We start from the raw sequence: 12,251 nt of genomic DNA on the forward strand, positions 1-12,251 counted from the left end.
CATCACCATCTAAGCTGGCCATTCCTGTCATAGAGCACATAGCCTATGAGAACTGTATTAATATCCCAGGACAGCCCTAGTCTACACGTTCACTGCTGTTTAATACTTCCTATTGTCTGACATTAATATACCACTCATTCATAAAGAGACACTGCGATTCTACAATGAGTTACATTTGAGAGATAGGACTGTTGAGTCAATTAAATTCCCTATAAAGTGATAGGTCAGATTAACACGACACACACACGAGTCACGACACACACACACGGACATGTGAATACTCAAATTGAAAAAAATCTGTTGTTTCAGGTTTCTAGATTCCAGGTTTATGCTTACCATTGTCATATTATACGTTTTGCTCTTTTTCTATAGATTTCACATATTTTAGTTCATACAATAATACATTTATTTAAATCCCCTACTGAAAAAAAATAAAAACATAGAAAACATCACATAATTTGTAATGGTTTCACTGGTTATAATGAAACTGTATTGGTTCAATGGATCTCTAATGCTGCCTGTTGGTCTCTAATGGTGATTGGTCTCCTTCTGTTGGTGGCTTTTGTTAAAACCACTAAATCCAAAAACACACTACAGGATACCATTTTTTAATGGTTTTAATGGTTAAAAGTTGATGGTTTGTAATCGTATTTGTAGTGGAAATCATTAGAATATCTGTGATGGTTTCACCATGGGTTTTGTGAAGTTGTTTGCCATAAATACCACATGATTGCTGTAATATTGTGAGATAGTAGTGACTGTTTATAGTTGTGTTGGGCCTATTTGGGGAAAATGCAGGGCTGTTTTTCACTCCCAGTCCGTCCCTGATTAAAAACAGTGTTGAAAATTTGAATTAAGAGATAAAAGCACATTAATTACTTACTCATTTGATTTCATTCACCCAAAGAATTAACTCTGGCTTTTTCATGTTTATATCAATGCATATTACTTTAGCAGCCACTGCACAAAGTGAGAAAGTCTCCAATAGCTGTTGTTTATACAGGAAATGAGAAAAAAATGCATATTATGAAAATATATGTCATTATTCATGTGAATCATGTCCTTGTGAAGAAATCATGTCTTTATGAGGAGATTCTCAGACATTATTAAAGAGTTAATACAGGATAAAATAACAAATAACAGGTTGCATTGTTGTGTTGTTGTACGCATCGGTGCCACCTAATGCTTGAAGAAAGAGATCTCAGAGATCTGACCTGGAGCCATCTGTCAACACCAGCATCAAACCAGGACGGAAAAATTTGAAGAAAAACAATCTCTAAAAATACAAACGCTACCCCAAAGCGATGATGATAGCAGCAGTCTCGAGTCCAGGCATGTTATCTGTCATCTTTAGGGTAAAAACAGAGTATTCAACATGCTTGTAATGTACCATGAATGTGAACAGAAGTTCTGCTTAACTTTATCTGGTTTCACTTGATCTCCCAGCGGCAGCCTTGACCCATCAGGATGAGAGTTTGCAAGGCAGGTCTTGTCTCTGCTGTTGCTTATGAGCCATCAGCTGAAGGAACTGAATTGAAATTCTGAGAAATGTCTGAGATGTGTTGAATTGTTTCTTTCATTCTGAAGGCTGCGGATCTCCACGCGACACTGAAAAGCGTGTCCTCGACGAGAGCTGTCGACCACAATGGTTTTTTCATCAGATGATTACACCATAATATCTCCCATTAAACCCATGAAATATCATACGGAGGACAGTCTTTATTCCAGGCCTGCTCTACACAAACAAACTCATTTTGCAGAGTGACAGTGCTTAGATTTTCAATTTGGGATGTTTTTAGAGGAGGCTGTGGATAATGTCACGGCTCGTGACTGAATGTCATTAAATGCAGAGTACGAGGAAACGTGATCATGTGATCGAATTAAATAATGGTGGAAATGATCATAATGAATCAAGCTCATATTCTGTCTCAACACAACCTCCAAACTAATTCACATGAGAGAATTAATTAAATACATTCAGTTAATTTTAAACTAAATTGAAGGCATTAAAGTATATCTTAAATTAAATATATGTAATTAAGTGTAAAATATTTAAATTGAAATTAATAAAAAAAAAATAATAATAATAATAATAATAATGTTGCATGAAGGAAATAAATTCCAATGTTCCTAAAACAGTCAAAAAACCATGTTTTATTTAGATTTTTCTGAAAGACCCAGACATGTTCTCATGAGAAACCTTGAAAGCAGTAACCCCAGTCTCACCCGTCTCCTCTCTACCTCTCTTTTACATGATCAGTGTCCCGTCATCACGTCTTTTCTTCCTTCCACAGCTCGTGTGTGATTGGATCTCTGTCTGGCCTTGTGTGTCAGTCGCTCTCCTCCTGTCCTCCATCTAAACACCTGTCCGTCTCTCTTCTGTCCTCACGCCGCTGTGTACCTTCAGCTTGTTCCAATCAGACTCTCACGTAGTATCTGCATCAACATAACAGACCATGCACCGTTTCTGCGAGAATAGCAGTTAATGTTTCTGTGAAACCCTAATCGTAGAAACCTTTGTTTCAGTAGAGGTTAAGAAACTTCATATCAGTTGAACACATGGCTGAATCTTTCATTTATCAAGCAGGTGTTATCATTGCTGACATTTAACATGGGTTCATGAACCACACATGCATGCACACACATTAGGGCTTGGGTGACAGTATCGATTTCCTGATTTTAATTAACTATGTTAAAAAACTAAAGTATATATTGGATTTAAATCTATGCCGTTTTCAGTGGATATATGTATGAACAAAACTGCACTACACATTACTTGTAGCTCACCTCTCATCAAATCAATCTTTGTTTTTTTGTTTTTAGCACAAAATTCAAACAATAAATGTAGTTTATTGTAGTTATTTGTAGTTTAAATGCGACAGATCGCTGTATAAACAAATATAACTTCTAAAACTGATGTTGTGAGAACATTGTTTTGAAATGTTTTTTTACCCAAAATGTGATGCTTTCTAAATGTTTATTTTAACAGGCCTATTCTAAAAACGTTACAATCTTATTTTCTTGTAGTCTAATAGCTCAAAAACGGGGCTCTTGGTAATGAATATTTCTGCTTGTCTTGTGTGTCTGCACAGTGAGTGTTAGTTTGGGTCTCCATCAATCTGAGACAGTTCTTCTCGAAAGAGTTTTCTGGAACTCTTATGTGTAAAGAAACACTTGAGAGGCGCGTGAAGGACGCTATGTGAGGACACGGGCACATTGTGCTACACACGGAAACACGTGCAGGAATATTGTGATGAAAGTTTTTCTTCAGAAAGAAATCTCACATGCATCTCATTTAGGGGTTCAAAAGACATCTGTCAACACTGTCTCACACAGATACCAAAGTCTGGGATCAGATATCAGAGATCTCCACATCAGCTCCAATGTTACCGTAATTCAGTGAGTGCAGTTACATTACTGTCTTGAAAATATCTCAGAAATAGTTTGTTGTTGTGTACTTCTGATTGCTTTACATTTTCCCCCTTTTTAGTAAAATAGTATATATAGTATAGAATATTTGGCAAACATAGCTAATCTATATATTTCATCAAAATGTGCATACATTCCCGACATACCCTTATTGCTTTCATGGCTCATATGGGTTGCTTTAAACAAATAGAAACAGCTTACTTTGATTCTTAAATACTTAATGCAGAAGAAAACTTGAATAAAGTCTCCTGAGGTATTAAAGAGCAACTTAAACTGGGTCTGTGTGTCTGTATTACATCGCTCTGTCCTCCTGCATTATTAGTGAACTCAGCTCAATCAGCGATGACCTTCACGCACACACAGCGCTCCTCCGCTCGTACATTCACAGAGACAGGCAGATGTGTGCAGGTGTGCAGGTGCAGGACTGAATGTAATAGATGTTAGTCTCAGACTGTTTGTTCGAGTTCCTGATGCGATCCACAGCCTGAAACACACCCAGCGCTGCTCCTAACAGCTCGGATCACGATGATTCCTGTTGCATCACACTTGAGCGGAGAGACTGCACACTTCAGCAAGCCGCTGTTATTACTGAGCATCTGTGTGATCTGTGCTCTGATTGTCTCCTGCAATCATCCTCAGAACAGCTCAAAACAAACCTTCAGCTGACCTGCTAACCACATGCTAGGATGAGTGCACTACTGCACAAATAGTGAACGTTGCACAATAGATAATGCTGCACAAAATGTACTGCTTTACAAACAATGCAATCAAATAAATTATGCAGTCAGCAGAATATGTATTTCCAGATGAGTTTTGAATGTATTTTCTTTCTTATTTTGGCCATTTTCTAAATATATAATTTAAAGTGCAACTTGTAATTAAGTGTGTCAATAGGTTTAAATATATTTCCTTAAGCCATGCTAAAAAACATATGTTTTATTTATTTTTTTCTTAAATATGTTTTTGTCAAATAGGGTGGTGTACTTCAAGAAAAGGGGGTCAAATAGGGCGGTATAGTTTCATTAGTTGTTTGCTCCACGTACACACATCAGAAATAGAGCAAGTATTATAGTTGTATGCCATATATCAAGCATGCTCAGCTCCGATGAAAACATCAGGATGTTCTTTAGAAAGTGAAGCACTTGTCTGTGGGTCATTGATTCATCTCAGTGCTCTCATGGATCTGAACCATCATTTCTGCCTGTTCAGATACAAATTGTGTCCACAGATCTGAATAGATGTAATTATGAATCTGCTCTTCAGAGGACCAATAACAGCCTCCACTGCCTTTCAATCTATTCATCTGCAGAGATGTCAGCCAGCACAAGAACAGATATCTGAATCACTCTCACACACATTAACCCTGCACAGACCGAACGAACACAGATCACCAACGAGAGGATGATGGGCCTGAACATGACCAACACAAACAGAGATACAAATCAAAACGGTTTCCACAAAGAATTTCACATTTTGATTCATCTGACCACAGAACAGTTATTCGCTTTAACTCTGTCCGTTTGAAATGAGCTTCGGCCCGTGACAGTGTTTCTGGATCATGTTCACGCATGGCTTCTGTACGTGAGCTTTAACCTGCATTTGTGCAAGGCACAGCAAAAAAATAAAATAAATAAATGTAATCTAAAAAAGAAAACAGAATACACTACCTAAGAGGAGTAATGTAGATTATGTTACTGTAGTTTTCATCTAACCAGTTTGTCAGTAACCCAGCTCTGGGAACATCATTCAGAAATCATTCCAGTTGTTTCTCAGTCACTTTGGTGCATTTCTCAAATCAGAAATGACATTCTCAAAACTACTTGTACAACCTCCACATCATCTAGTTATGCATACACATCATAAAAATAGTTTTTCATTGTTTTGAACAAATTGCAATTGCTTTTGTACATACATGCAATGTATTATGTACATTTATCTGTGGTTATTGTTAGTTGCTAATGTCGCGTTGCTACAATATTTTATAGTTTACTGTGCAATAGTTTTACCCTTAAAACATTGAGTCTTTATTTCATTGTATAAGTCATTGAATGCACAATGGCTCATCTAGTTGTTTTAAACTGTCAAGCATATATGTATTTTCTAACACATTATTATTAGATTTTTGTCAGTTTGGCATGAATTGTGTAAGTGAATCTTGACTAATGAACAGAATGTAGATGATGAACCAATGAGAAACCATTTCTCTGAAACAGCTCAAAGGTTCGTCTCATCAATCTTCAGTTAGAAAGCTTTATACTGTATAGACAGAGGACAACACAAGAGTTACACATACTGAAAATTGACTTATTTCTTTTGTTCATCTTTGTGCCCATATGTCTGTTTCCTTTTCTATATCACAATGCCATCGCAAAGGTTACTTTTGTTTTTTTTTTTTGTTTTTTTTTTGTTGTTGTTGTTGTTGTCAGACCAGTAGTAAAAGTGTAACTGGGAATTCTATCCAGTCTCTTTCCGTCAATGTCCCAGATACAGTATTGTGTAAAGTTGTACTTGTTAAATATTCTGTATATACAAGCAGTTTGAATATTGTGTTTGTGGACAATGACCCAAGGACTTTTCATTCTGATGACACTGACACTGACATAAATGCTTGCTTTGAGAGATGAACTAAAGATTTGTTACAGGCTTTTGCAGTCGATCTATTGTGTGCTGCACTAATTGCTTTTAGAAATGCACATACTTCTTTACTTCTTTGAAAATATTACGCTAACCTGATTTTACCAAGTGAGACATGTTCCTGGGACAACATCGTTGTTGACCCTGGAACAACATTGTGATTAACCAATCAGATTTGAAGAACCAGTTTATAGATTTTGTGAAGTTTATGCTTAAAATCAGTGTTTGGTGCTTGTACATCAGTGTCATTCATCTATCATTTCCTCTGATTTTAGGGATTACTCATGGTTAAGGTTAGGTTTAGGTGTAGGGATATGGTTAAGAATATATTTTTGGAGTAAAATGTTGTTCCAGGGTCAACAAAATATGTTGACCTAGGAACACATCGGACTTGGCAAAATCAGGACGTGCAAAATATTAAGGATGACTCGAGAAATGTACCAAAGCAACTGACCACAAAATTATTTTCATTATTTGCAAAATGTTCCTCCAGCTGGTTTTATTTATTTATTTATTTTTAGCACTTACTTTTCCAGCCTTTTGTTGCACCCGTCCAACCTTTTTTGAGACGTGTTGTGGACTTCATATTCGAACTTAATTTTTTTTTTTTATTTAACATGTTTCTAAAGTGTATAGTGAATTAAACATGGCTTTTGTAAATTGTTGCAGTATTTACATTTTACACAGCGTCCTAACGTTTTGGAATCAGGCTGATAGATAGATAGATAGATAGATAGATAGATAGATAGATAGATAGATAGATAGATAGATAGATAGATAGATAGATAGATAGATAGATAGATAGATAGATAGATAGTTCTCGTTCTGTGTGGCAGCAGCATGTAAAGGTCTTATGCAATCGGAGAGAGTCAAGGCTCTATCATTTCATCTAAACGCCCACAGGCTCTCAATAATTTATTTATTTTGAATGGACGAATCGTGACACACTTCTCTCTAATTCATTATGCGGCTGAGGCAGCAACTGTTAGCACAGCTTTTCACCAAATCATCAGACCGAGTCATGACGTCAGGCTTCGTATATGAAACTCTTTTATTTCAGATGTCTACACATATTATACAGCATCACATGCATTCAACAGACCAGCCGCTCAGCAGGCTTTTAATCAGAAAGAGCCCATCAAGGCCTGAAGTCAGTTCAGCTCGTCATGTCTCAGACATAATCACAGTGTTTTCATTCAAGTCAGTAATATGGCCTTCAGGTCTTCAGGTCAGGGATCCTTCTAGTACCGTTAAACTTTAGCCAACATTAAAGTGACTAAAGTAGCTGTCTGTACATCAGTAAAATGATTTGAATGGCTTTGCAATGCCAGCATATGCAACATCATCATCATCATGCATTTTATAAGCCAGGATGCAATGAAATGTAATTGCAGAATGCAATGGATAATATTATATATAATATATAAAAAGGGTTCTGATCCATCTCCAAAGGATGAAAAAGGTTAACACGTATAAAAATATCTGCAGTATCGTCAGTGTTCTTTGTTGACAGCAGTTCTGTGTCTCTCAGTCTGTGTTTCACTGAATCTGACACTTGTCCAGCGCTTTGCTCTGCTTTCGGTTGCTTTTGGGTCCGAGGACCAGCCGTAGGTCGGTGCCGAAGCTCGGTCTGCGGGCCAGCGGGTAGAGAGCCCCGCACGGAGCGTCGCACACCGCCGCTTTGCTCCCTTTCTCCGCCTGCCGCGCCGCGCGGAGCGCCTGGTACGAGCGGATGGACACTTTCCGGTGCTGCGAGGGTCCGGTCTCGAGGGGGAGCCCGCCGCGCCGCGCGAGCGCCTCGAACACCTGCTCCATGTTCACCCCGTCTTTGGCGGAGGTCTCGAACAGAGCGCAGCTGTTACCGAGCGCACGGACCACCTCAGTCCGAGACACCGCGCGCTGATCCGAGGGCAAGTCCACTTTGTTCGCGCAGACTACCGTCGGCACGCAGACTTTCTGCTTGGACGAGTGCAAGGCCGCTTTGGCAGCTACGATCTCGGCGTGGAGAGCGCGCACTTCCTCAAACGAGCTGCGGTCGTCAAGACTGAACACGAGCAGGAATATATCACCTGAAACACAAGAGACGACAGAGGGTCAATTTTTGACATATGGAAATACATCACTTTAGACTTGAGAAAGAAAAAAAAAAAGTTTAAGCAACCACAATTTTTTTTTTTAAAAATGAAGGTAGACGTGTTTGTCCATGTGCATTTAGTCAGTTTGAGTTAATAAGCTCCATAAATAAATGTTGCATTAAAAATGTGAGATCAGAACCAGAAAGAACAACTCTGTTTGAATGCACATTGATAATTTCCCTGTCTAGCTCCTCATCTGTTTGACTGTGCTTTAGAAACCACTGACACACTGCTCTGAAGGACCAAACTGTTACGCACCGGTCAGGATGGACAGTCTCCTCTTGGCGGGGAAGCTCCTCTCCCCGGACGCGTCCAGTATGTCTATCTGGTAGGTCTCTCCGCGGATTTGGTAGAGTTTCCGGTGGAAATCCTCACTGGTGGGCTCGTATCGCTCGTCGAAGCCGTCGCGCAGGAAGCGGCGCAGGATGGAGGTCTTCCCGACGCGCGGCGCGCCGAGCACCACGATGCGCCTGCAGTTCTGCGGCTTGGGAGCATGGGCCTCGATCGCGAGCGGCTGGAGGCGAGCCTGGCCGTGCAGGACCAGCGCGGTCAGCTGGTCCAGAGGGGACTTTTTCTCGACGGACGCCGGGTGTGCTTTACCCAGACTGGACGAGCGCACAACCCTCGCCTTCTTCTCCTGCTGCTTCAGCTGCGTCGTGGCCAGTTTCAGGATTCCTATTCCCGCTTTGGAGAGCGTGCTGACTTTGAACCCGGTGGCGTTTTTGTACGCGAGCAGGACGCTGGGCGAGCTGGCTGCGGGCAGAGGGCGAGACTGCTGCTGGATCACCTGCAGGGCGGCAGCTTTAACACTCGGGTCCATGACAGGACACATCGAAGACAGGCAGATCTGTTTGAGATTTATTGGATACATCCACCTCTACCTGCGCGCTCCGGATTAGTACTTCTGTGCGCTCGGCCGGCGGGCCACTTATATACCCGCGTGCACGTCACCGCGATGATTGACAGGCGCGCCACGCGTGTACCCGCAAGGAACAAAACGTCTTCTGGAGCAGTGCACGATGAAACAGGCCAAACTCTTCTGAGGTATACAGCTGCGATAAAGGCTGTTTGCTGGGCTTTAATTAGGTCAGAGAAATTAAAACAAAGAAATGAAAATAAAACACATTTAAATGGAAAGCATTGTGGAATAAAAAAAAAAAACAATACATTTATTTCTTGTTAATGAATTCAGAGTTTTGCATTTAAGGATGTCTGAGAGAGGAAAAATCCTTCAAAAGCCACTTTCAAACTAAAATATTATATATTTTGTTATAAATATTATACTCTTGCATTACAATATAGCAAAGTTACTAGTAGCCCACCTGAAATAAACATGGCTTTTTTCACTTTTATGCATTATGAAGACAGGTTTTATTTAAAGTGTTGTACTGTACAATAGACATGGCAAATGTTTAATGAAAAAGCCCCCCCCCCCCCCCCCCAAAAAAAAATAAATAAATAAATAAATAAATAAAATAAATACAGTACCATACAGTCTGGTGTCCACTGTTGAGATAGTTTCATCAAATCAAGCAGCAAGATTAATAACAGAGAAACGAGGCCTCGATCTCCCTCAGGTGTTACTAGATTAATATTAACTTCTTAACATGTTTAGTCCTTCTCAAATAGGCCTCAATGATTCAGACAAGCGGTTTATGATCCAGTTTATATATAGTGAAGATTAAATCAGTCACTGTGTGTGTGTGTGTGTGTGTGTGTGTGTGTGAGTGTGTGTGTGTGTGAGTGTGTGTGTGTGTGTGTGTGTGTGTGTGTGTGCGCGTGTGTGTGTGTGATTATGACATGAATTGAGGACATGGTCACTTTCTCACTCTGAGCAGACGGTCATGATGCTCCTGTCAGAAAAGGACTTTTCCCTCAACTGTTGTTCTGAGATCAGTGTCACCTCAGTCTGTCTCTTTCGGTCTCCTCCGACACCCCACCTGTCAAACAACACAGGATGTTCTGACTCCTCTGATGGAAACACTGGTGCAGCACAGGACACTGGGGTGTGTGAGTCTTAATGGGGGGAAACTTATTGTGTTTTTACCATGGCAACGGCAATCCGTCTCCAGAACACTGAGGATGCACGGGCTTATACAACAACATGGCAGCTCTGAAGGTGTGTGTGTGTGTGTGTGTGTGTGTGTGTATGAGTGTGTGTGTGTGTGTGTGTGTGTGTGTGTGTGTGAGTACACTGGGTCAGCTGGAGTCAGTGTGGATCTTTATAGTGACTCATTAGTATTCGCTCTCTGTGTGTGGGCTTCTCTCTCTCTCTCTGTCTAATAAACACACACACATTTGTTTACACTGGGAATTTCCATCGACTTAGATTGTTTAATCATGAACTACTGATACTTATAATGCCTTATCCCTAACCTAACCCTTATATTATATTATATTATATTATATAAGTACAACATATGTCATAATTTGTTCTTATATTGCACTAATGTAAGTTGTAAATTCATTCACGTTTTAGTGTTTTTCATTGCATATTTGAATTTTGTTTCAAATTAAATATTTTATATTTATAAAATATATATTATAACAAAATTAAATCATTTGTTTTTACAATATGCTAATGTTATATTTAAATGTACTGTATAAACATTCAGATTTTTCCATTTGATTTGTCAATTTTTTTATTATATTGTGTTTGCAGTATATAATATAATATAATATAATATAATATAATATAATATAATATAATATAATATAATATAATATAATATAATATAATATAATATACATTTGTTGTTGTGTTGTGATTATGTTAATGTTTAACCTTTTTTTCTAATTGCAAAATGTAGATTGTTTAAATATAGATTTAATATTAAATATCTAAATTTAATTTTAATTGCATGTTTTGGGGACTTTTTTTCTCCCTTAACTAGAGCAAACACACACACACACACACACACACACACACACACACACACACACACACACACACACACACACACACGTGTAAAAGGCTCATTGACAGTTGTGGTCTGTTTCCATGCGCCTTCGAGGTGTTTCCATAACTAAAAGCCGCTGCCATATTTGATCACACTGTTTATCAGATATGATTATTGTCCCTCATCTCTTTACGTCAGTGTCTTTGTCTCATTGCTTTGATAGTCTCTTACTGACATTTACACCAGCACTGCTTGTGTTTTTACTTCTTTTGTTTCTACATGTTTTGTTTTTTCTTGATTTGAAGAAATGTTTATATAAATGACACTGTTGTTGTTATCGTTGTTGTATATTTATTGTTTTTTTTTTTATTGGAGTGTTTGTGTGTAGTTTATATGTGCCTAATAAGGTTAAGAGCTCTGAATATTATTATTATTATTATTATTATTATTATTATTATTATTATTATTATTATTATTATTATTATTATTATTATTATTATTTGCATTAAATTGATAATTGATTCCAGAGAAGTCATTTATAATTTTGCAAAAGCATTATTTTTCCAATAAATGGTGTTCTTTTGAACTTTCTATTTATCAAAGAATCCTGAAAAATAAGATGTATCACAGTTTCTACAGAAATATTTGGCAGCATATCTGTTTTCAACATATTCAGATAGAATACAGCTAGTTTAAAATATAATAATGTATTTTTAATAAAATAAGTGCAGCCTTAGTGAGCCAAATATTCAAAAATATAAAAAGATCATTCAGACCACAAACTTTCAAACGCCTGTGTACAGTGTAAAGTTTATGTTTAAAAATGAATACATGTTTTTGCAATGTAAGTTCATTTAAAATGTTTATCTTAATAACATTAAATACCACAAATCTTGATATTGAATCGAGATATATTGTAAGGTGTGTGGGTTTGTGCTTCTCTCATCCTCCTCTTCTCTCGTGTGTCACATATGAAGCTCATCATCATCCTCATGTGTGGGTGAGGAAGATCCGTCACAGCTCAAGACCTGGAGAGGGTGCGTGTGTTTGCTCATCTTCTGTGTGTTTAATGTATAGCGTGTCTTGTTTCTTGTTTCTTCCCTAAACCACCTCCAGATTCCCAGAAGTCTTGACCGAAGACCCGTGCACACGT

At 38.4% G+C, this 12,251-nt stretch overlaps 2 protein-coding genes across 2 annotated transcripts in view; both read right to left on the bottom strand.

The window, feature by feature from the left end:
- The window catches only part of LOC128027257 (B-cell receptor CD22), a 198,603-nt gene that overhangs the window by 96,614 nt on the left and 89,738 nt on the right, over window positions 1-12,251 (bottom strand). The gene's annotated exons all lie outside the window — the stretch shown is intronic.
- On the bottom strand, window positions 7,091-9,088 carry LOC128029093 (GTP-binding protein Rhes-like). The gene is made up of 2 exons (XM_052616662.1): window positions 8,457-9,088; window positions 7,091-8,132 (listed from the first exon to the last, which is right to left on the bottom strand). Exons 1-2 carry the CDS (start codon window positions 9,067-9,069, stop codon window positions 7,603-7,605), a joined length of 1,143 nt encoding a protein of 380 aa, XP_052472622.1. The 5' UTR covers window positions 9,070-9,088; the 3' UTR covers window positions 7,091-7,602.

The sequence above is a fragment of the Carassius gibelio genome, chromosome A1, assembly GCF_023724105.1.
Source record: "Carassius gibelio isolate Cgi1373 ecotype wild population from Czech Republic chromosome A1, carGib1.2-hapl.c, whole genome shotgun sequence".
Lineage (NCBI taxonomy): Eukaryota > Metazoa > Chordata > Actinopteri > Cypriniformes > Cyprinidae > Carassius > Carassius gibelio.